Below are 26,436 nucleotides of genomic sequence, written 5' to 3'. Positions count from 1 at the left end.
CCTTAAATGTAAATACAATTTATCTTGGTTCCCTAGAGTTTTATTTAAAATGGACTTCTTTTTAGGATGGCAGAGCTTAGTGACACTTGGAAGTTTCTCAAGCATTGTCCCATGTAGTCATCTACACATTTACTCACTGAGTCAAGTAAGAACTTACTCTACCAATATTCAGAAAGAAGGACTGGAAGCACAAAATATTCAGATACCATCAGCTCCAGGAAAACAGAAGACTATTCTTGATGAAACAAAAGGTACATATTTTTTTTTTCTCTTTGAGTCCTGAAGAGATGGGTTGAGAAACTTGTCTGAATAATTTTTACCTTTTTTTGTGGTGGAATTGCCATTTGATTTATAAAATTATGGATAATGCAATTTAAAACTTATATGTTTTGTTATACACATAGAATCTAATGTTGAGCTACTTCCAATATTACTTTGAAAAGTAAAATTCATGAATGATTCCAGTTCTTTTGTTTAGTTAAAATGATCATTGTAATATAATATACTATTGGTAAGAGAGAATTGGTAATGAAAATCAACTTTTCATCACTGTTCTTTGATGTGAATTAAACTTGAATTAGGAGCATTATGTTCTTTAATATTTCTATTTTGATAGAATGACTATATTACACAAATGGTTAATTATGAAGACCGAACATATATGAATGGAGTTTATTTACTGATTGTCTGGTTAAATTGTGTTGGCAGCTAAATTATGCTGAAAGCCTAACTCCTCTCATCATACCCTAGTTCTCAAAAGACTAATCCTCTCATTTGGTAGGGTGGAGGTAGAGTATTGTTGCCAGGGTTGATCCACAAGGAGGGTCTTGATCTTGGGAAAGGACAGACATAGGATCATGTAATATTTTAGAGCTACAGAAGACCTTCGAGATTATCTAGTACAACTCCCTCCTTTTGCAGATGAAAAGACTGGTTCTAAGAGGTTTGGTGGTTTTGTGAAGGTCTTACAACCTGGGTAAGAGGTCCTCTATCTATTGTCTCCTGATTCTTACCCCCACTGCTTTGCATTCAGACTCATACCTTAGAATAACAAATTAGCAGGTGATTGGATGCAGGAATTAAAGAATATTCATGGGTTGAATGGTATGGTGGAAAGAATGTTAGACTAGGACTTACTGAGATTTTCATGCTAAGGCTGAATAATTACTTGAAGATATTGTAGAGGAGTTTTTCATAAAAGTAAAGTGTGAACTAGATGGGCTTTTCAATACCTTCCAATGTTAATATTCTATGATGTGCCACCTTGGGCAAGTTATTTCACCTGCCTGGGCTTCAGTTCCTTCCTCTGTAAAATGAGGCAGTTAAATGAAATAATCTCTTTAAAATATATATATCTTTTTTTTTCCTACCTTCTTTCTCTGTCTCACTCCCATCCTTTTTCAAATGAAAGAAAAACAGTACCTCTGTTACAGACCTGCATAGTTAGGCAAATCAAATTTCCATATTGTCCATGTACAAAAATACATCTCATTCTGCACTTGGAGTCCTTCACTTCTATTAGAAAGTGTAGTAGCATATTTCAGGATTAATCCTCTAGAACCATTTTGAACAGTATGCTAATCAAGAGTCCCAAATTCTTCCAAAGTTGAGATGGCACAGTGGATAAAATATTGGGCCAGGTGTGAGGAACATTTGAGTTAAAATTGTATCTCAGATACTACTTGTGAGACCCTGGGCAAACCAGTTAATCTCTCTGTTTCTTCAATTCAATTCAAATGCAGATAATAATAGCATTTATCTCCCAATGTTATTGTGAAGATTAAGTGAGACAATATATGTAAAGTGCTTAGCATAGTGCCTGGCATGTAGTAGGTATAATGTAAAAGCTAGCTGTTATATTGTTGTCATTGTATAAATTGTTCTCCTGGTTCTGTTTGCTTCACTGTATATCAGTTCATATAAGTTTTCCCACATTCCACTGAAATCATCTCTTTCATCATTTCTTACAGCACAATGATATTTTATCATATTTACATAGTGTAACTTACTTATTCAGCTATTCCTTAATTTTTGGACACCTCCCTAGATTTTCATTTTTTGACACCTCACATATTTTTGTACAACCTTAGTTAGAGTTCATTTTGCTTAGGAATAATCTCTCATTTAACCACCTTTCTTTTAATTGTCTCTTCTCCTCTTTTCTTCCTATTTACTTTGAGTAAAATAGATTTTTTTACCCATCTCTAGATGTATATTCTTCCCTCCTTTGACCATTTTAGATGAGACTGAACTTGTAAGCTTTAAGTGTCAGCTGCTCTTCCTCTATTGTTTATATAGATGTATACTTGCAAAGCATGATTATATTAAATAATTTAATTTTCCTTTTTCTTTCTTTGCTAGTATATTACTTTCCCCCTCCTTTCCATCCTTCTCTTACGATCAAGACATAACAGACCCATTCCCAGCCCTTGTTTATTAATTAGATTCTGTCTATGACCCCTGATGATGGTAGGGTTCAGAGGGGACTCATGTATCATATTCCCATATTTGAATGCAAGCAGTTTATTCTTGTTTTAGTCTCTTATGACTGTTCAGGTTTACCTTTTTATATTTCTCTTAACTCCCGTGTTTGAACATTAGTTTTTATACAGCTCTGGTCTTTTTATTGATGAGATTTGGAAATCCTCTAAGAATTAAAGATTGAAACAAGCAGACTAATGAGAGATGGAATAGAGAAGACTGATTGCTACTGAGGGAAGTCTTGATAGTCATTCAAGGAAAACAAAAGTTTTGCTGTGCATCAGAAAGTACTTGGTTGAGATGAGATAACCAGAATTTGTATGTACACTCAGCTAGTTTGTTGCTATGAGTATTTCTCTTGAAAATTGATGAGGAAATGAATGGGGCACAAGGCAAAAGAGTTGGGGGTAGTGTATAGTTTAATTGGCCAACTGGAGTGTCAAAACTGTGAGGAGAGGATGGTGAGACCAGGCTAAGGATAATAGACTGGATGAACTAGGGGAGGTACTTTGCTGCTATCTTTCAGCTGCTACTTTGAGGTTCATTCTATCCAAATACATCACCCATTGGAAATGTTGGTGCTACCACCTACTACTTTCTATTGCTAGCAGTAGATTATTTCAGGTTATTTTTCTTTTCTCAAAGGATTCAGTATATGACTTATAGTCTTCCTCTCAATTTTAACCCTTGTAATTATAATAGGAGACTTCATATATTTTGATTTTGTGGTTCTTAACTCAGACTTCTCAACTCTTATGGCCTATTCCTTCTTGCTACCTTATCTTCACAGAGTACACTTGATCTTGCCATCAACTTGAATATTTTACCTTCCATGATCAAGAATTCTTAAATTTCCTTATTTAACCATATTCCATCTTTATGCTTCACCCTTTCTAAACCTATTCTTCATTCTTAATTTGAGTTTTAGTCCCTTCTATGTCTCCATACTTCCAGAGAACATCAATGCTACTCTGACTTCACTTTCTTTTCTTTTTTTCTTTTTTAAAAAACCCTTACCTTTCATCTTGGAGTCAATACTGAGTATTGGCTCCAAGGCAGAAGAGGGATAAGGACTAGGCAGTGGGATTAAGTGACTTGCTAGGAAGTGTCTGAGGCCAGATTTGAACCTAGGATCTCCCATCTCTAGGCCTGACTCTCAATCCACTGAGCCTTCCAACAGCCCCCACTTCACTTTCTTTTCAATATTGACACTGTAATTATGGTCTTCTAATATAGAATCTTTTACTCCCTTGTCCTCCCTTTGCTCCCATCTGAACCAAGCCCTGAATTAAGTCCACCATCCCCCTTCTTTGTTCCTACTTATGTATTAGAAGAAGTCACATGTAATTATCTGACTGGGTCCACTAAGAATTTATGTTGTCTAATCTTAACTGATTCCTTACTGAAGCCAGTCAAACTCCAAAACTTAGCACAGTGTAGTTACTTAATAATTGCAAGTTGACTGATTAATTTGGATTTCATTCTACTCTCAGCAGAGACTGTACAAACCTTTCCTCTTCAATCCCCACATACCTCTCCTGCTCCTCCACCCTCCCAGCAAAAGACTTCACATCTTACTTTATTAAAAAAATAGTCCAGTTAATAATGCGTTTCTTCTTCCCTATCCTCCCTCTTAAATTTTCTCCACTCAATCCCTCATCTTCTACTCTTTTACTCTAATCGTTGGTAAAGAGATTGCCCTTTTTCTATTCCATGCTGATTCTTCTACTTGTATCCTCATTCCCTCCTGTCTTTTTTGACAGTGAATCAGGGTCATTATTGTGAACATTAATTTAAAAAAATTATTTTTGTAGTTGAATGCCCTCAATTACATATACTCCATACAGAACATCAAAGACAGCGTCAGGAAAATTTTCCTTCTGAAATGACATTTTGAACATTCATGCTTTTTATACATTTTATTTTAAGAAAATTTATGCAGTTATAAAAAATGTTGGTTATTAGAGACATTATATAGTGAGGAAAGAAAAAAAGGTTATGAGGTTTATTCTTTTCCTGATTTTTCTAATAGGAAAATCATTTTCTTAAAAGTCCTTTGAATAATAGCAACCTTAAGACCTTCACTTAAGATTATAACCAGATTGATGTTTACATTTTTATTTACAACCTTTGAAGATTTATATACTCGTTGAATAATCTGTGTTAGGGAAATGCCTTTTTTGATTCAGTTTAATTAAATTTCTTATTTTGCCTACTGTAATGACTAAGAATTCTTTTTGAGGAAATTCTTGGATTCTAGGTAGAAAAGAAATTAGGGGCAGCTAGGTGGATAGAGAGCCAGACCTGGAGTCAGGAGGACTTGGGTTCAAATTATGCCTCAGATACTTCTTAGGCTATGTGACCCTGTGCAAGTCACTTAACTTCACTTACTAGTCCTTCCTGCTCTTCTGCCTTAGAACCAATACTTAGTATCAATTCTAAGATGGAAGGTAAGAATTAAAAAAAAAAAAGATGGCAAATGAGGATAATGTCCTATGTATTCTGTTTTATAAAGGTATGGAATAAGAAAACAATGTTTACTAGAGTAGAAGGAAGAAATTAAGTAACAGAATGTGGAGAAGTGAAGGAAGTAATTTAATTAACATTGAAAAATGTAATGTTATGGGTACATATGATTGGAGCAGTTACTGTTTTAAATATTTGGAAATGAACACCTTGGTTTATTTTTTCCTCTTACTAAGATCAAAATGCTTGTTTATTTTCAAGTTGGTCCAGATTTTTGATGAATTCTTGAAGATATCAAATTAGGCCTTGTTAGCCACAAGATAGGGCAGCAAGTGAATAATTGCTTGATTGAAAGATAATTTGTGTAGTTAAGATTTTGAGAATATTTTACTTTTGAATAATTCAAACCACATAGTAAAGTCAGGAGCATCTCATTAAGAGACAGAGACTTACTAGAGAATTTTCAAGTTTTTTAGGAGCACTTAGATGATTTAAATTTCAATAAAATTAGTTTTAATTTTCCTAATGACAGCAGATGTGTGGCAAACATCCAGTGCCTGAGCATAAAACAAAATGTCTGGAGATATTCATGGATTAGAATGTCTAGTTAGTTATTGAAATCATAAAGATTTTATTCTGATGATGATGCAGGGTAAGTTTATTAAGATGATGTGCAGAATAAGTATTCATACATGCATTTGAGCTGTTTAATAGCATTTCTGGCTTGTGATTCAGAACACTCTATAATTAGTGACTACAACTTGACAGTTGGTAATGAGTAGAATATCTAGAAATATCAGCCTAAGAGAAACTCATTTTACGTGACTTGGTTGAATAACTTTGATTATTTTAGATATGAGGATGCTCTCTGAAAAAACTTTTGCCAGCTTTTTCCAGTTGTACATGTTCTAATGGAAAGAGCTAATTTTTGGAAACATTAAGTTTTTTTCTTTGTAAGAAGCCAAATTATTTAAAATAAATGTCATAAAAAACTGTAGATCTTCTGATAAATTCTAAGTAATGAAAACCAATATGTATACAACTATAGAAGTTTTCAAAAGCTATTTTACATAGAATTTCTAATTTGAAATTCATATTAACTCTGAGGAGGATCATTTTAAATTTATGGAGACTGAAAGTCAGATAAGTTAAATAAATTGCCTGTGGTCACACAACAAGTCAATCTCAAAATGAGGATTTGAACCCTGGATTTCCTGACTCCCTAGTCCAATGCTCTGTCTACTAAACCATGCTCCCCCTAACTAAAAATACTATTTAATTACAATATAACTAGGTTATAAAGTAGATCTTATTATTTAATCCATGAAACATACCAAGTTATCATTTTTACTTAAGTATAAATTATTGCTTACATTTAAAGGTGCCATCATGTAACCTCATTAAAATAGAATTCCCCCTTAAAAATATCAGATCTGAAAATCTTGGTAGATTGGTTTTTCTTTCCATGTTCCAAAAAGCTGTGTGTAAGATAAAAATGTATGTAAGATAAAAAATTTTAAAAACTGAATTATTTTTCCATTGATTTTTCTTAGTTTTTGAAAATTTCTATGGAACAATGTATAATAAAATTTTCTTGTTGTCCCACTTACACAGTTACACTTTTTCTTATACATTTGTTACAATGGATCACTCAGAACTTCATCTTTTTACTAAAAACTTTTAATATGTTCCAGTAGAAGCAGTTTCCAAGGTTGTTAAAAGCCATTCAGGAAGATAAAAACAGATAAAAGTCACAGGCAAGAAGGCGAAATTAGTTGGAAAAGGAGACTTTCTGGGGTCTTAGGAACTCTCCATTAAATTCCTAAAAGTTGTTTTAATATTCTTACCTAAAGGCCTAGTGTTGGACTTATTCTTTGGCCCTGAGGAGGATTCCTCAGTGAGCAAAATGTAAAGGGGGGAATGTTGTAGCCAAAAAGCTGAGACCCATAACTAACAGCTTGACAGCATCATACCCTGTTAAGCAGGGGGGTTTTGATAGCGTCATGCTCTGCTCAGCAAGGCAGTTATCTGGAGCTCACAGTCCCAGGGACACCACTCCTCCCTAGACAGGACAGCCTTGAAGATTAAGAATCATATCCTGTGGCACCTGGATGTGGAAACATCCCTACTCCCACTGTCTAGCTATTAGCTAACCCTAAGACACAGGCACCTATACCCTAGCCCTTGAAACATATATATTCCCTCCTTTGAATGCACCACTTGGGATTCTCTTGCTGAGTTCCCCCAGCGCGCACTGGCAATAAAGCTTTCTCCTGCTTGATTGCATTGTCTCGTGTGTTCCTCTGGTGGCCACCCATTTGAACCCTAACACTAGATCAGTTAACCAAACTGCCCCATGTCTGCACTGTTGCTTCCTTGATCACAGCAGTCCTGAGCGATGTTGTGGGAGTTTGAGATTAACTCACTATTGGCCCTGTTCCATCAGTCTCCTGGCTTACAACACTTGTGAAAATTCTAATTTATTTTTCCTCCAAATATCCTCTACAAGAGCCTAGATTTGTAATATCACAGAGAGGAAGCATGATGTTATGCTTAGAGAGCAGACCTTAAAACATAGAAAAACCTAGGTTCAAGTGCTGCCTCTGATATAAAGTGATTGTGTGACCCTGGGCAACTTCAAGATTATAAATTGCAGAGTAGGTGACTAATTTGTAACTCCTTTTCTGAGAGAAGCAAAGAGTCTGGTTCCAATCTCTTCATATGTAAGTGGACTGATCCAAGCCTCACTTCTAGTGGCAACTAGGTGATGAAGTAGTTAGACCTGGGTCTGGAATCTGGAAGGGCTGATCTCAAATCCCACCTCTGATAATTACTTAGGGTGACTCTGGGCAAATCACTTAAATTGTTTGCCTTCATTTCCTCAGCTGTAAAATGAGAATGATAAGAGCACTTATCTCCCAGGGTGGTTATGAGGATCAAATGAAATATTTGTAAAGCCCATAGCACATGAAATATTTATAAAGCCCCTATGGCAGCTAGGTGCTATAGTGGATAGAGCAAAAGACTACTACTAGCCACCACTACATGCTAGGTACTGTTTTTCTTTGTTATATTAAAATTTGCAAGCATATAGGTACTGTTGTTCATTCGTCTCATTCATGTCTAATTCTTTGTGGCCCCATTTGGGGTTTTCCTGGAAAAGATTCTGGAGTGGCCTGCCATTTCATTCTCCAACTCATTTGACAGATGAGGAAACTGGTAAACAGAGTTAAGTGACTTGCCAAGGGTGACACAACTAGAAACCAGTATCTGGCAGAGGCTAGAAAAGCTATATAGAAATTTCTTTTTCCAATAAATAGAAAATGTAAGCAACAAAGTAGAATTGACTTGTATTTAACACTAGAAATAGCATCATGATTTATGATAGGATGTTTTAAAATCTGATTCTTGAATTTATAAATTTGAAAATGACTATCCTATACATAGACAACTCTTCAATTTTACAGTACTTGATACCGACATTGGACTCCAAACCCCACTTATTAAACAAGAACTTGTCTTTAACAATAGAAATAGCATCATGGTTCATGATAGGATGTTTAAAATCTGATTCTTGAATTTATAAATTTGAAAATGACTAAATATCCTATACATAAACAACTCTTCAATTTTACAGTACTTGATACCAACATTGGACTCCAAACCCCACTTATTAAGCAAGAACCTCTCCAAGTAAGAGGTAAATATGTGATTTATTTCTATTTTCTTCTTATATTTTGTGGTAGTTGTTAAAAGTTTTCCTTTCTTCCAGTTCATTGGAGATAAAAGCATTCCGTTACTAACTATCCTTTTTCTTAACTTCCCTATTTTTGCTGTTCTGCCACCCAGGTTCTAAACTCAAGTGTCACTTTTAATTCTTCATGCTTTCTGAAACTTGCCCCTCACCCCCATTCTATGTCCAAAAGTTTCTTGCATTTTTCTCCTTATCACTCATGTTGTCCTCACCTTAGTACAAGTCTTCAGTTGCTTCTCCCTGCTCTCTAGTATTAGCCTCCTAGTCTGCATGAAGTCTCCTTACCTCAAAACTATTCCTTTTCTAACCCAAGTGATTACTAAAGTACACTTCTCACTGGGCTACTTTCTTCCTCAAACAGCTCTAGGCCTTTGGAATATCTCTGGCTTTTAAAGCCCTTCACAATCTGCTTCCAGTTTGGCTTTCCAGGCTAATTTCCTATTACTTTCCTTCCTGCAGTCTGCTGACTTGTCCAATTGACTTTCTTGCTGTCTCTTATCTACAACAAACAGTCCATTCCTTTGTCCACAATGCTTTCTCTCTTTACTGCCTATCCTTAGAATTACTAGATTCCTTTGAAGCTCAGCTTAAGTGCTACCTCCTATAAAAGCACTTGTTCTATCACATGTGTTAAAATCCAAAAGATTTGTATAGATTATTTCAGAAATAAATCCAATTTTTATATTTCTTCTCATAATATGTGTGCTGAGTTAGTGGGCTAGTGGAGGAGGTTACTAAAAGGTTAAAAGAGTTATGTTATCTTGGTGAATATCTCCACTAGATTTGAAACAAAACAAAACTTGTTTTTTTAGCTTACAAAGGCAAATTGAGGGGCCACCTCTTTATCAGAGATGGGAGAAAAGTGATGCCTAGAGGTTTTGAGATGAAGAGAAGCAAAGAAGCAGCTCCTAGCAAATGATCTGATTTTTTTCTTATCTGAAGAGGGTGTGGTTTGAGGAGGGAAGTAAAGATTTGGAATCCTTTTGTAAGGAATGAGAGGGAGTGCTACCTTGCCACAAAGAAGGCTCAGTTGAATTTCAATAACATTAATTTGTAAGGTACTTATTCTGTGAGGTTGTGGGACTCCCTTCTGTGATCAGCAGCTACTCTACAGAAAAGGGACTGAGGTTTAGCAAGAGACAAGCGATGATGGGGCAGGACAGGATTCAGTTCCTTCAGTAGTGTATTCACTCACTGGTAACTGTAAAAAAATCTCAAGTAGAGAGTAGTCTCAAATTTGTGATTCTTGATGCTTTCTGCTCCCCTTTCTCCCTTTGTGCTTCAGGCCCTAGGGACCTAGGACCATTTTGTATTTTTGTTTCATGAATTGCCATGATCAGAGAATTAATCACAAAATTGCCAAACTACAAGTAATTATTTTCTTTGAATTTAGTGAAGCCTTTCCTCAGAAAGCAGATATAGTCTGTTTCAGGGGCCATTCTTTGTTTGCTTTTATTTAAATTTTTGTTTTTTATTTTATACTTCTTAACCATCATATGCATGAACATTGCATTGTAAAAGACAAAAAAGGATAATTTATAAAACTATTAACTTCTATTACATTTTTTAAAAAGTATATTCAGTTTAACAGAATAATGACAAAACTGCCTTTCATGTCTGGGTCTCTTGTTAACTTCCTTCTGCTCTCTTCTGTCTAATTTTAAAATAATTCAATAACACTTCGTTCTTCTTTTCCTTCTCTTTTTTCTTCTTCTCCTTCCTCCTTTTCCCTTCTTCCTTCCTCCTCTTTCCTCTTTTTTCCTTTTTTGCTTCACTGTCACTGCCCACCAAATTCCTTTGAGAACTCCTAACTGACAATTGAATCTCTCCTTTGTAACAGAAAAGTATTGTCAAGAAAAATAGATTCATACCTTGGCTATGCCTGAAAATTGTGTGCAGAATTTCTCACTGTACTTCTAATCCATTGCTGCTTTGCCAGGAGATGGAAATCATACTGCTTTTATTGGTCTTTTCCAAATCATGACTGGTTTTTGCATTGATGGGAGTTTTTCAGTTTTTTAGCAGTTTGTTATTTTAGTTATTGTATTTCTCCTGGTTCTTCTCACTTCACTCTGTATCAGTTCATATTAGTTTTCAGGAACCATTTTCATTGTGTGGTAGGACCTTCCCATCTTTGTGCTAGGGTGACTTAGCCTTTGAGAACCCAGGGTTTCATCTTTGTGAAATGGTAAGACATTAGAAAGGACTTGAATTTAAGAGCTTGAATTAGATACATTTGATTACCATATATGTTAACATCTCCAGTTAAAACTTCTAATTAATTTTTAGGTTGTTTCAAAGTAAATGATGTATTAATTTAATATAGACTTGACAGAAACATCTATAACAAGATATGCATTAGAGCAAAGTTGTTTTGATACTTTCTATAGATAAAAGATCACGGTTTTTAGGGATAATAAAAGATTGCTTTCCTGTTGGACTTCTAGCCTCTCCACCAATCTAGGAAGATTTATTTTCTTTTCTGGCCCTTTAAAAGGTACGTTAAAAGTTGGCAATCTTTGAAAGCTCTTAGAACACCTACGTCTGTAACACAATCTTGTTCAGCCGCGTTGTAATAATCCTCAAATGTGTTGTTTTAATTACGTGTACATAATTGATTATTTTCTGAAATCCTTTTCTGCTTCATGACAAGGAGATGACTTGAGTTTTCAAAGACTATAGGAAGGAAGCACAAGTTTTGACAGGTTTCTCCTAAGCAGGGAAGGCTTCAAGTATGCAAATAGAAATGGGTTATGTTTCTGTCACTGGAAAATAAAGCTAAATTATTAGGGCTCATCACTAGAAGCCTGGCCACCATAACATAATGACATCATCTCATAAGGCATGGAGAACTTGTAATTTTAATTCCCACAGCTCCCTGACATTAAAATATGCATATTTGATTTGTTTTACTATTTTCTTTTGATTTTAGTTAAAGCAGTTCTTAAGAAGAGGGAATATGGATCAAAGTATACCAAGAATAATTTCATCACTGGAGTCAGAGCAATAAATGAATTCTGTCTTAAATCCAGGTACCCCAATGAAATTATTATTGGCTGGCAAGATAGCTATTGATTTATTAATATCTATATATATTTTGACACATGTAAACTACTTAGTTGGTCCTTTCCAAATGTGGTCAAACATTTAATAGCATTCAAAATTAGTAGATTTGCTGATTTTCCTGCTAAATTGAAATTCTTTCATTGTAGGAATGATTATAGAATCTGTGTTTTTTTAAGATAATTCATAAAAATGAATTTCTCACAGGTTTAACTATTTTAGAAGAACTTTCTGTGCCTAATTGAAAAATGCAAATAGTTTCACATGTATATCATTAACAAACCTCCCCTAAAGGCTGCAAGATTTTTCAGTGGTATTTGAATGACTCATAAGTGTTGCTGAATTTGAGTAAGGTTCAATCCATTTTCTCTATAGTTGCAATAATAATAATAATAACAACAACCATTTCTGATTCTTTTAAATTTGCAAAGCAGTTCATAAATATCTCATTTTGTCTTCATAATAACCCTGGGAGGTAGGTGGTGGTGTTATTGTTCCCATTTTTCAGATGAGAAAACTTGAAACTGAGAGACTTTAAGTGATTTGCCCTATAGGTCACGTAACTAGGAAGTGCCAGAGACTAGATAAGCTAGGGCTTCCTGATTCAAGGTTCAGTGCCATATTCACTGTGCCACCTATCTTTAATGGGGACAACATACAAGCAAAGTATACATACAAGTACCTATTCTTAACATTGTTTTTCAGATCACTGGCAGAGATGAACATTTTTAGCCTTAATATTCATAACCTTATGAGAAATCTGTATTTCCTAAATAAGTTAGTGCACGTCCTTAAATACTTAACTTACAAGGAATAGCTTAGGTTCTGGCATAATTATTACTCATTAGTTAATAAAATCATGAATACCCTTCATTTATATTGCATTTTATGCTCTTTAAAAAGTGTAATCATGTTTTATCTCTTTTTATTTTCCTCCAAATCCTGAAAGTTGTGAAGGATATTATTATTCTCCTTTTGCAAAGATAAATAAGCATAAATCATTATCCATATATAGAATGCTTCTTGAATATAAGATATATCTCTAAAATGATACCTCTTTGAAAGTAAATAAAAAGTTATATCTTTAATCTTACTCAAGTTTTATTCAAGATAGATTTGTCTATCTTAAAATCTGCATTTAGTTTGATAATGTAAATAATTTACCCTACATCCTTGTTGGCAAAACTATGACTCACATGCTGGAGGGGTCTACTTCCCTCCATCATTCCACTGAACCTGAAGACATTTCTCACAGGACCTGCTCCTCTGGCCAGCAGCCCAATGAGAGGGCTTCCTCCCTCCCCTATCTGGGGTAAGTGAGTGGCTCACATGCAGCATGAAGGTGCAGTTTGGGCACTTGGTCTCTAAAAGGTTTTGCCATCACTGCCCTTGAATTATATAGTGGATTAGTGGCAGAATCAGAAGATGTCCTAATTTTTGACACCCAGTCCAAATCTCTTTGTCCTAGACTAAGTTGGTTGTGTTATGGAAGATCATTGGTTACTTGCTAAGATATAATAATTACTGAGTCATAAAAATCAAGACCTTTGTGAAACAGAGTAACTATATGCTTTTCTTTACTCTTAAAAATGTTAATAAATAATCAGTGGGAAAACTGGTATTTTAGTGATTAAAATAGTCATTTTTAGTGATAATTTTATATACAAACTTAAAAGCTTTCATTTTTTACTATAAAAATTGCATGTAATAGAGGAAGTTATTTTTTGGATGATTTTATATTTATGAATGCATGAAACATTGGTATATTAGTCTGCAGAGCCAACAAAGATGACTATAAACCTTAATTGGGATAATACTTCAGTATTCATTCTCTTTCTTCTTAAACTTTTCAGGTACATTTTCATCTCATTTATTATATAGTAACTGTAGTCAAAATAAAACTGGTATAGGATTTGAGCTTACACAGATTGCTATTAAACTCAGCTTAGACTTCATATTTCATTGTTTTCACTAGCCATAAACTACATTTAAATAGTTTTGGTTAGAGTCCTCCTTACTCAGTCTTTTTATTTTATTTTGTAAAGTTAAATTAAATTAAAAAATTAAAAAACCCTTACATTCTGTCTTGGAATCAATACGGTGTATTGGTTCCAAGGCAGAAGAGTGGTAAGGGCTAGGTAATGGGGGTTAAGTGACTTGACCAGGATCACACAGCTGGGAAGTGTCTGGGGCCAGATTTGAGCCTAGGACCTCCCATCTCTAGGCCTGGCTCTCAATCCACTGAGCTACTCAGCTGCCCCCTTACTTAGTCTTTTTAGATGAACATATCCCCTTTAAATTTATTCTCAAAAGATATGCATATCTATAATCAGTATAATTGATTTTCTATACTCTAAATACCTTTCTTATTTGTTAATTATACAGACCTTCTTAGAATAAATTGAGCATTTTTTTCCTTCCAACAGTGATTTAGAGCAACTGCGGAAAATCAGACAAAGAAGTCCCCATGAAGATACTGAATCCTTTACGGTATTCTTGAGATCAGATGTGGAGGCTAAGTAAGAACATATTTCTCTTGAAAAACAAAGAAACAACAGACATTTAATTTGGGTTATACTTTGCAGTAAAAGTCCTCTACTGCTTCATTGTGGTGTGGAACTGATCCTGGATTCTTGAGAGCTATTTTAATAGAGCACAAATTCTGGTTTATCTTCCTAAGTTGCAAAAGGCCATAAGTACTTGCCTGGCTATAGACTCATCCAGGGTTCACCTTAGTTCCTTTCAAAAGGACTATTTATCAGAACTTGGGGCATTAGGTGACAATTTTTTTTTCAATTATACCAATTTATGAGTACTGCTGATTAAGATTTTGAGGCATTGTAATCTACATTAATGAAGAGAGCTCATACAGTAATGAGATTGTGGATCTTTGAAGTTTTAGTATTGAGAAGTAGTGAGTGTTGAGTAGAATCAGTGAGACAAATTGTAAAAAAAAAATAGATTCATAACAAAAAAGATTTTTTTGGTCATAGAGATGTCTTTCTCCCCTTTGAAGATGAATTTCTCTTTGAGACCCTGGTTTCCTCAATTAAAATAATAATATGATATGACTTGGTAAAAGCTTTTAGGATTTGGGATTGAATTTATTTTTGTTCTATAGCTTTAGTTTAGGATAGTAATGGGCAAACTTTTTAAAGAGGGGGCCAAAGGAAAGGAAATGCTCATCTGTCAGTCTGTTTCTAAGGCAATTCTTTCAAAGTTTTATTGTATTGTATCCTACTTATTGTATTCGTCAGATTAGGAATAATGTCTCCGGGCTGGATAGAACATTTCAAGGGGCCGCATCTGGCCCACAGCCAGCCCACAGCCAGCCCGCAGCCATAGTTTCCCCATCACTGGTTTAGGAAATTTCGTTGTGGGCTTTATTTTTCTGAAAGGACATGAATGTATTTTTAGGTTTTTGAATAGGTCCTTTAAATTTTATTATGTGTATAGTAGAAATGCTACATCTTGGTGTGTGTGTGTGTGTGTGTGTGTGTGTGTGTGTGTTTATGTTTATGTTTATGTTTATGTTTTCAGGGCTTTGGAGGTTTGGGGAAGCCCTGAGGCCCTTGCCAGAGAGAGAAAGCTTCGAAAGGAAGCAGAAAGAGAATATAGAGAGAGTAAGTATTCATTTAGAAGCTGAATTATTATTACAATGTCTTATGGACAAGGGATCATATTTATATGTCCTTTTTAGTAAAGTATCATATGCTTGTTATAGGGAACTCGTATATTATTTGTTCCCTTTTGATTAGTTGGTAGTGATTCAATTTTAGAACCTCTCATTTTCACATAGAACATTATCTTAGCCTTTTATGGGGCAAGAAACCAAAATGTATGATGGTTTTAATAATTTGTACAAAACAAATCTGTGTTTTTGCTTACTAATAATAGTAAATATAGAATAAATCTAGCAGTCATTTTCTTAGAGGAAGACTGTCATTGAGGAACTAAAAAAGCAATTCCCAAGAAAAATATGACAGCAGGAAATTTTTCCCTAGTCATGGGAAACATTTTGTGTAATCTTTTTTCCTTTTAATAACCAAGAGATCTTTTAGTAACCATTTAGAAAGTATTACTCTTGAGAAAAAATTAGTATTTTGTAGTTAATACCCATCCAATTGCATGTACATAATCTGTTATAATCTTTTCAACTAGAGGTGAATGTTTTCAATTTTAATTGATTCTTTAAAATGACCTGTGCAGTCTGTGATTTGTCTTATATTCATTATAAAAGATTACTCTTGTATTTCATAATTAACTTTTTTAAATTGCCTATTTTTTTTGTTTGTGAAGACAAAGAAAAATCAATGAATAAAATGTTTTAAATATTTTTGTTTTTATTCTTGTTGGAGGTTTGGCTAATAAAGAAGCCAAAGGAAAACAGAGGAATCACTAAACTCCTAAGAGATATTAAAATTATAATTTTAAAAGTCTTTAAAGCATTGAAATAATCCTGTGTTACTAAAAAGTTAGAATTCCAGTTTAGTATGAAAGCATGGTATTATTTTGTATCTTTTGATTCCTTTGAATCTCATTGCAGTTACAGTTTCCTTTCTAATGTTATTAGTATATTATTCCATCAAAAATATAATAATATTTATTATGTCTACTGTAAATAAAGCACTAGAGAAGTTTATGATACAGGCTAGGAGAGGTAAAATTTATACAACTATCAAATAAATAACAACCTTAGAAGTTGATACTTCTTTTTTTTTTTTTTTTTTTTGCTTTTTTTTTTTAACCCTTGTACTTCGGTGTATTGTCTCATAGGTGGAAGAGTGGTAAGGGTGGGCAATGGGGGTCAGGTGACTTGCCCAGGGTCACACAGCTGGGAAGTGGCTGAGGCTGGGTTTGAACCTAGGACCTCCTGTCTCTAGGCCTGACTCTCACTCCACTGAGCTACCCAGCTGCCCCCAGAAGTTGATACTTCTTAAGAGGCATTCAAACAATACTCAGTTAGCAACAACATATGAAAAATCTTAGTTGAGAGAGATCACTTGTTTAGGGTATTGAGGAGGACTTCATGAAGGAGAGGACATTGTATCTGGGTCTTCTTTCAGATAATGGTAAATGGGCAAATTTTAAGATAGAGGTATCTCATCCTCTCCATTTAAACTCTTCAAAGTCAAGGACTGTGATCTCCTCTAGTGCCTAGCTTAGTGTATATGTGTATGTATATATAGATAAATAAAATTGACCTTCAATATTTGTTAGATTAATGAAAGAATTCATCATTATTATGATGTACAACCAAGTACTAATTAATTATCAGTTGTAAAAGTGGCTTAAAATGAAAAGAATTACTAGTCTAAAATATATGTGATAAGAGAATTTAAGAGGAAAAATTATTTTGTAATTTTTTCACAGAGTTGTTTAAGAATCAAAAGCTATTACAAGAATATACAGACTTCCTGGGACATACAAAGGTAAATTTATATTATTTATAGAATAGACTCATTATTATTTTAATTTGTACCCAAATAATGGAATTCCATTGTGTCTGAAGGAGCCGAAACCAGAAGACCATAGTTCTCTTTAGAAAATTATTAAGTAATCATAAATGCTATGAATCCATTTAAGGAAAGGAGTAGAGGATCCAGGATATGCTTACAACTGTTAGTGCTTTTTAAAACAATATAATGAAAGCATTGGGAGTTATTATTGGATTTACTGTACTCCCTACCCCCAGCAGAAAATGTAAAGGGGTAAAGAGAGAAAGATATTTTGCTGGATTTTAAAACAGTAGAGCTCTGAATATGCTTAGCTCAAATCTTCTTTTCTAATTTTTAGTACATTCAATGTATATGAAGTCTTAAATGATAAAAAAGAATTTGTTGTTTTTTCCAAAGGAATCATTTTAGTGATTAGATTGACTATGCTGTGTTAATACAGTAGAAGTCACTTTGTTATATAGAACCCTTTTTATAATTTTTTTTTTGGATGGGGATTAATCAGTGAACTTGAGTTTATATTCCTATTTTATCACTTTTGTGAGTTTGGCATTCCATTTGTTGGGTAGGGTGGCAGATGGAGAATCTCTGTGAAATATGAATAAGTATTCATATTTGGAGCTGAGGGCCCGCATATTTTCTACTTTGGAAAAGTCATTGGCTGTGTGACTCATTTTCTTCATATGTGAAATGGACATGTTAATATTGCCTACTTCGTATAGTCGTTGTGAGGAAAAGGCTTTGATATCTTTGAAGCAATATAGAAATGAGGTAATGTTGACTGCTCATTGCTATTTAACCATCTCTCTTCCTAGAATCTCTTATAACCCACCAGAAAGTTACGTCAAGAATGAGATGGGATGGTAGCAGTAACCTTGGCAGTAAACTGAAGCTTCTTGGGAAGGAGAAATGCTGGGTGCCTCTCTCTAAGGCCTCCCATTGCTTCTACCCCACTTGCTCTTGAGTAGTGGGCAGGCTTATGAGATTGGTATCTAGGTATTAAGATAGTAGTTTCTAAATAAATAGGACCCAGAATAGAAAATTTGACCATATAGACAAGTTTAAAATAACAAAGATAGAAAAACAGCTAAAAGCCCAAATGTCAGAAAACATATGGAGGAGAATTTAAGGTCTTCTGTAATCTACAAACTACAGAATGAATGATTTTAGGCACAGCTAGGTAGTACTGTGGATAGAAGCCTGTTGTTGGGAGGACCTGGATTCATATCTAGCCTCAGATACTCAGACATGGCCTAGATGTGTGACTTTGGGCAAGTAAGTTGACCTTGTTTGCCTAGTGCAGTGGTTCCCAAACTTTTTTGGCCTACCTCCCCCTTTCCAGAAAAAATATTAGTGCCCCCTGTCACATACTATCACCTCCGCCTTACAGTTATTCACCGCCCGCAAATGCACTTATGGCCAACACCGCCTCCCTGGATCGCTGCAGCACCCACCGGTGGTGCCCACTTTGGGAATCACTGGCCTAGTGTCTTGCCTTTCTGTCTCAGAATTGTTATTAAGAAAATAATTTTTAGTGCTTTTAAATTATAGTAGAATTGCCTCATTACAGTGATGGTGAACTTATGGCATGCAGAGTGCTCTCTAGGCACTCACCTGCCTTCCCCCACTATCTCCCTCCCCTGAGAGTTCATTACTAGAAAGGCAGAGGGACTCTGGGGGCACTGCTCCCTTCCCCATCTCTACCATGCCTAATGGCATTTTTTTTACATCACCTGCCCCTCCACCTAGCAGCCCAATAGGAGTGCTTTCTCCTTCCCCTGTGTGGGGTAAGGGGTTGGGCCTGGTACTTCATCTCTAAAAGGTTCACCATCACTTCCTTATTAGGTATAAAATTATTGTTATTACCATTGCATTTTTATAGGGCAAATATCACTTTTTTTTAAACCCTTCCTTCCATCTTGGAGTCAGTGCTAAGTATTAATTCCAAAACAGGAGAAGTATAAGGGCTAGGCAATTGGAGTTAAGTGTCTTGCCTAGGGTCATATAACTAGGAAGTATCTGAGGCCAGATTTGAACCCAGGACCTCCTGCCAATGGGCCTGGCTCTCAATCTACTGAGCCACCTACCTGCTCCACAGGGCAGATATCTTAAAAGATAGCTAGGTTCTTGTCACCGGCTTGTTGGTAGGGATGGTGATTAAGGTCTTTTTCAGAATTCTGTTTTTGCTGCTTCTTAATCCTTGGTTATCTCCTACCTTCTCTTAAAGAGAGAAGGGAGTAGAATAAGGAGGTAGACCCTCTAGTTGCATTTCCAGTTTTGAGAAAACCCAGAGGACTAAATAAGATTGTAACATTGAATTATTCTTCACTTGGTGGGTCAAGGATGTGTAAACTCTAAACCTGAAACTTAAAGGGAATGGAAATCTTAAACATATTTTATTTACTAGATTGTCTTCTCCCTTCTCTTTTCATCAACATGCATGCAAAACCTCTGAGGGCACTCTTTTCTTGTGAACGCATTTTTTTTTTTTTTGATCTTGGAAAATTGTAGAGTAAAAGAAGATGTTTTAAAGTATCTAGATTTCAGATAGGTTTATTGATTCTGGGTAGTTTTTGTTTAATCACTTTTTTTCTTAAAGTAAATCTTCTTTAGTATGAATTTAATAAAGGTTTTCAGGGTGTTAATGGGACAGGACTCATTTGCTTAAATAATTTTATTTCATTCCATTATTTTATTTTCTTCTTCTTTTTTTTTAACCCTTAACTTCTGTGTATTGGCTCCTAGGTGGAAGAGTGGTAAGGGTGGGCAATGTGGGTCAAGTGACTTGCCCAGGTTACACAGCTGGGAAGTGTCTGAGGCCAAATTTGAACCTAGGACCTCCCGTCTCTAGGCCTGGCTCTCAATCCACTGAGCTACCCAGCTGCTCCCCATTCCATTATTTTAAAATGAAAATATTAAAGAAGATTAGGTAAAGAAAATTATGCAAGTATATATGCATCATATAAATATATAAATATCTATATCATATATATAGCATTAAGTCAGTTGTAAAATATTTTGGCTTCATCATTATGAATTAAATGGAGACATTTTATAGATTGTTAAAGTTGTGATTGTTTACTTTTACAATTTCTCTAATTTCTTTCTTTTTCAGCCACGGTCTGGAACAGGATCAGTGTTTCTTAAAGGACCAGGAAAAGTAGTGATGGTTGCTGTTTGTATGTAAGTTTAGAAAATTAAACCTTTTAAAGACCAATTATGTATTTTGAAACCTGTACATCCTAGATCTGAATATATAGGTTTACCACTTGGTGTTTAGAAAAGTAGTCATTTTTTCCCCTCACATTTATTTTAAAAATAAGTTGAATCGAGTCTTTGTTTATAATTATCAGTATAGGGGTACCTAGGTAGCACAGTGGATAGAGAGCCAGGCCTGGAGTTGAGAGAACTTGAGTTCAAATCTGTCCTCAAACACTTCTTAGTTTGTGGCTCTGAGCAAATCACTTAACCCTACTTGCCTTGGCTTTGCCCATCTTCTGTCTTAGAATTGATTCTGAGATAGAAGGTAAAGGGTAAAAAAAAGACCATATAGAGTGTTTTGGTCTGTCTGTATTATTGTGGACTGCTATTTGACTGAACTTTCTTAGCTATTTATTGAAGTTGATGTACAGAAATGCATTTTCACTCTTTTCATATACTGCTAAAGTAATTAAGAAGTTCTATTAATTGACCCTGAGTGGTAGTTGTTAGTGAATATTTGTATATGTATTGTATATACAGGAAATTTTTCCCATGCTTACCAAGGAAGTAAGTAGACAGTAATTCATCCTGTATTTTCAGCCTTTTTCTTTTGTCTTCCCTTTCCTGTTATCACCATTTATGTTGATTATTAGTATCTTCAACAGAGGATATGAGGGCAAGGAGAGTTCAGATTTCAAGGATTATTCTCAGGCAATGGGCTATTCAATTAAATAATATTATATTTAATTTTTGAATGTTTAAAGTAATAGGTGATAATCATATTTTTACCAGATAGATGTCTTGAATAGGAATTGAGGTAGAGAAAAAAAGGGAATTGAGATGATTTCATTTCCTTTCTTACTGCTAGACGACTTCCTTGTTTGCTGTTCTCCCAAGGCAGAAGCCAACCTGTTGCTTTAATCTTTGGTGGATGAGAGGTGAAGAGGAAAGGAAAGTGGGATTGATATTCTTGACTGATATTCACTCAGAAGAAAAGAGACTATAATTCAAGCCAATAAAAGAACAGGCTTACTGTATCTTCCCTTTTTAGCATTCCTTTACCCCTTAAGCCCTTTATTCAAATGAATAGATGCTCTTAGCAACTTAGATATTCTCTCCAGTGATACCAGCTGCAACTTATCTACCTCTCTGTTCTATGCAGCTCTTATCTTTGCCCTTCTATAATTTTTCTAAAGGAAATCCACCCAGTATGCTATGGCTATTTTATAATCACTTGTTTACCACAAGGATCTCAGTAGAGGACTGTCAGTTATCCTCACTTTTGTGACATGATTAGCCCATCTTTTTCAATCATACATTTCTTTGATTAAATTCTTTACTTTGGTTCTTCATAGTTCTTAATTTGTTATGTGCTGTAGCTTGCACACCAATCACGTACTTCTCCACTGACTCTTAATTTTTACCTTTTTGGAGACTAAAGGATTCTATAGTCTAATTGCTAGAATAGATTTTGTTTAAGGGAGGAGATTTTGATTATTAAAAGAGTTTGAAGTTTCCCAGAAGCAGTCTAGTTTGCTTTCTCCTGTCTCTTTAATTATGGACTCTGTTTTTCGTCTGTTCAAGACATGATAGTGATGGATTTGTTCTGTACATTGTCCACTTACTTTGCATGTCAGAATCTGCACAGTAAGCATTTTTTATCCACTTAGTTTTTCTTTTGTGAATAGTTAAGCCACTCCTTTAATGATTGTAAATCTTGTCCTGGAATCTTCTTGGTACTCCTTGATATTATAGAACTAGCATAATGCCATTTGCAAAAAGGTGTATCAAGAAGACCTCCTCATTCCTCTTCAACTTGTTCTATCTGTTGGATCTCTGCCCTTATGATATCACACATTTTTGGCAAGCATATAGCTCCTCTTATTTATGCTTTGCTCAATATTAATAATTAAAGAATGTCAAAATATGTCTTTTAAAGAATCTTGCAAAGTTTTTCATATTCATGGAGACACATTTTTGGTAGACAGCCTTTAAGGGACATTTTCTCCACTAAAATCTTTTGAAAGAGAAAACATACATAATAAGCATAATAAAAATGATGTAAGGGGGAGCAGCTGGGTAGCTCAGTGAATTGAGAGCCAAGCCTAGAGACGGGAGGTCCTAGGTTCAAATCCGGCCTCAGACACTTCCCAGCTGTGTGACCCTGGGCAAGTCACTTGACCCCCATTGCCTACCCTTACCACTCTTCCACCTATAAGTCAATACACAGAAGTTAAGGGTTTAAAATAAAAAAAAAAATGATGTAAGGATGGAATTTGTGCAAGGGGGATGGGACAAAAGGAGGCAGAGAAGGAGTGGCTGACAGTTGAGACGGAAGAGAATTCTGGGAAATTCTCCAGAGGAGAAAGGGGAAGTGAGGTCTTTGAGGGGAGGACTGGGAGGAGAGAGGAGGAGAACATCCCAGCTCGGATTCAGTCTTGAGGGCTTCCTGAGGATCTTTCTTTGGACATTGAAACCCTGATTCCCTGGTCAAAGATTCCATTGCATCTCACCCCGCAAGACTTCAGTCATCGAGTTAGCTAAGTTTTTGGACTCCATTTTGGGAATGATCTCTTAATCTCCTTCCCCCATTACCCAACTTTACTGAGAGACCCCCTTTCAGTAAAAACTTATAATTATAGAAAGGGATAGAAATAGAATAATAGAAATAGAATCAGAAGGAGAAGTGGTGGGAGAAGAAGCTTGAGAGTGGGAACCCCAAAGGTTCCCACTCGAGTGACAGACCCCATAGAAATAGAGAAGAGAGCACCCCAAATCTCTCTGCCCTTCACTTCTTTCCCCAATCTCTGAATTGTGAATAATAAAAGCCATCGATTAGTCAGATAGCATTCCAGAGTGCCTGAGAGACAACAAAGGAGAGGGGAACCACAGCTTGGTCTGGTTGCCTCCATCTTGAAACCAAACCACCCGCTGTGAAGTTGACTGACCTCGGGGGAAGCTTGTGTGAACCCCGTCCTCATTCAGAATTGGATTGGGGTACCCCATACCTCATCTTATAGGGACGCCTCGCCCCCAACTCCTGTGGGTTAGCATGACCATCCAGGTCACCCAGTTTCGGGGTGACACCCCCTTGAAGTCTCCCAGTGTATATTTGGCCCAAAGGGAGAGCAGCAAGAGAGACTCACCTTCATAGACTCTCTCTCTCTCTCCTCCTCTATCTCCCCTCCATAAAGATCCCCAACTGGCTCTCATTATTATTAATTACAATGGGCAGCAAACAATAAGAACAATGGAATCTTATAATCTTTATATCTTTTATTTTTATGTTGAGGAAGACATGGTCTAATTTGTAATGTCATTTGCAAATCTAATTCCATACTAATCTAATTCCATACCAAGGGTTGGCAACCTTTTTGGCTGTGAGAGCCATAAACGCCACGTTTTTTAAAATGTAATTTCGTGAGAGCCATACAGTGCTCACAGTGCATGCTCTTGTAACAGCGCCTGAAAAAAAATTGACTTTATGGCTCCTGCAGAAAGAACCATATCTGGCCCTCAAAAGAGCTCGAGAGCCATACGTTGCCACTCCCTGTTCTATACAGTTCCGTACTAATACTTGACTCAGATATTCTTGATGTGTATATAGAGTATTCTCATGGATTTTATATAGATGGGAAAGTGGGCATATAGGTTTTATTTTAGTCATTTTTTTTTGGTAGATCTGAGATATTTTTCAGTGCCTTTGTTATCTTGCCTTTCTTCAGATATCTTGATTCTAACTCTTAGTGCCCTCACAGTTGTGACTCTTCCCACAAAGTTTCATCTATGTACACTTGGTCTGATCTAGCTGCTTTTCCTGCCTTGGTTCTTGCTAATTTAATTTTTGCCTCTTGAAGCATTTCAGTAAATGTAAAGTGAAGCCCAAGTATGGCGACTTCACTGCCTTGATGGTACAATAGCCCATTATAAAAAATCTTTGTAGATATCATCCTTCTTCTGTTTATTATCTTCCAGTTTTAGCCTTAGATGTCCTCAGGATGACTATTTAGTAGGTTCTCTTGCCAAGCTTATAAACTTCACTACTTCTCTTTATGTTAAGAAGCAGTATTGCTCATAATCTATCACCATCCTTTGAAAGATTTTCAAAATGAGTTTGTATTTGAAACCAGTGTTACCTTTGGCTTCCATATTTATCTACTTGACAAGTAAAACAAGTGTTTTTTGCCAAGATTGGCTTTAGGGCTATTGTTTCCTTATGATAGCAATTGTTTTATGTTGATTAAACTTCTTTGTGAAAGAACTTTGTCAACAAGTCAAGTTGGAATTTTTTTAATTGTATAGTTTTAAAAATTGTTCTCATTTCTCTTATTCTAGTTTATTATTATTTTTGATTTTTGTACTACTTGGCAATCTGACAATATACAGACAACTGATTTAAGAATGATCATGAATTTCAATAACATGTCATATCCTATTTATCAAACTACCAATTTCACCTTTTAGGTGTTACTTGGTGCTCATCATGTCTAGCACCTTCTGACTTTTCTTTTTTTGAAGAAAGAATTCACAATATGTAACTTTTTGATTTATTTTGTTCTTTATTCTTTTTTTTATTTTAAACATTTATTAATATTCATTTTTAACATGGTTACATGATTCATGCTCCTACTTTCCCCTTCACCCCCTGCATTCCCCCCACCCATGGCCAATGTGCATTTCCACTGGTTTTATCATGTGTCCTTGATCAAGACCTATTTCCAAATTGTTGGTAGTTGCATTGGTGTGGTAGTTTTGAGTCCACATCCTTAATCATGTCCACCCCAACCCATGCGTTCAAGCAGTTGTTTTTCTTATATGTTTCCTCTCCTGTAGTCCTTCCTCTGAATGTGGGTAGCGTTCTTTACCATAAATCCCTCAGAGGTGTCCTGGGTCATTGTATTGCTGCTGGTACAGAGGTCCATTACATTCTATTTTACCACAGTATATCAGTCTCTGTGTATAGTGTTCTTCTGGCTCTGCTCCTTTCACTCTGCATCAGTTCCTGGAGGTCTTTCCAGTTCACCTGGAACTTCTCCAGTTTGTTATTCCTTTTAGCACAATAGTATTCCATCACTAGCATATACCACAGTTTGTTCAGCCATTCCCCAATTGAAGGACATACCCTCCTTTTCCAGTTTTTTGCCACCACAAAAAGCGCAGCTATAAATATTTTTGTACATGTCTGATTATCTATGATCTCTTTGGGGTACAAACCCAACAATGGTATGGCTGGATCAAAGGGCAGGCACTCTTTTATAGCCCTTTGAGCATAGTTCCAAATTGCCAGCCAGAATGGTTGGATCATTTCACAACTCCACCAGCAATGCATTAATGTCCCAATTTTGCCACATCCCCTCCAGCATTCACTACTCTCCCCTTCTTTCATTTTAGCCAATCTGCTAGGTGTGAGGTGATACCTCAGAGTTGTTTTGATTTGCATTTCTCTAATTATTAGAGATTTAGAACACTTTCTCATGTGCTTATTGATACTTTTGATTTCTTTACCTGAAAATTGCCTATTCATGTCTCTTGCCCATTTATCAATTGGGGAATGGCTTGATTTTTTATACAATTGCTTTAACTCCTTGTATATTTGAGTAATTAGACCCCTGTCAGAGTTTTTTGTTATAAAGATTTTTTCCCAATTTGTTGTTTCCCTTCTGATTTTGACTACATTGTTTTTGTTTGTACAAAAGCTTTTTAGCTTAATATAATCAAAACCATTTAATTTACATTTTGTAATTTTCTCTAACTCTTGCTTGGTTTTAAATTCTTTCCTTTCCCAAAGATCTGACAAGTATACTATTCTGTGTTCACTTAATTTATTTATAGTTTCCCTGTTTATATTCAAGTCATTCACCCATTCTGAATTTATATTGGTGTAGGGTGTGAGATGTTGATCTAAACCTAATCTCTCCCATATTGTTTTCCAAATTTCCCAGCAGTTTTTGTCAAATAGTGGATTCATGTCCCAAAAGTTGGGCTCTTTGGGTTTATCATACACTGTCTTGCTGA

The 26,436-nt window shown here is 35.4% G+C and overlaps 1 protein-coding gene across 1 annotated transcript in view; it reads left to right on the top strand.

Annotated features, from left to right (window-relative positions):
• The window catches only part of SLC30A9 (solute carrier family 30 member 9), a 76,643-nt gene that overhangs the window by 6,281 nt on the left and 43,926 nt on the right, over positions 1 to 26,436 (top strand). Inside the window, exons 3-9 of the mRNA XM_044681741.1 lie at positions 66 to 232; positions 8,599 to 8,647; positions 11,634 to 11,733; positions 14,191 to 14,283; positions 15,305 to 15,387; positions 17,138 to 17,196; positions 20,336 to 20,403. Coding sequence (XP_044537676.1) covers positions 66 to 232; positions 8,599 to 8,647; positions 11,634 to 11,733; positions 14,191 to 14,283; positions 15,305 to 15,387; positions 17,138 to 17,196; positions 20,336 to 20,403 — 619 coding nt within the window. The remainder of the gene's footprint in view (positions 1 to 65; positions 233 to 8,598; positions 8,648 to 11,633; positions 11,734 to 14,190; positions 14,284 to 15,304; positions 15,388 to 17,137; positions 17,197 to 20,335; positions 20,404 to 26,436) is intronic.

Source organism: Gracilinanus agilis, chromosome 6, assembly GCF_016433145.1.
Source record: "Gracilinanus agilis isolate LMUSP501 chromosome 6, AgileGrace, whole genome shotgun sequence".
Classification (NCBI taxonomy): Eukaryota; Metazoa; Chordata; class Mammalia; order Didelphimorphia; family Didelphidae; genus Gracilinanus; species Gracilinanus agilis.
The sequence above is the reverse complement of the archived record's forward strand: the minus strand, read 5'-3'. Positions and strand labels throughout refer to the sequence as shown.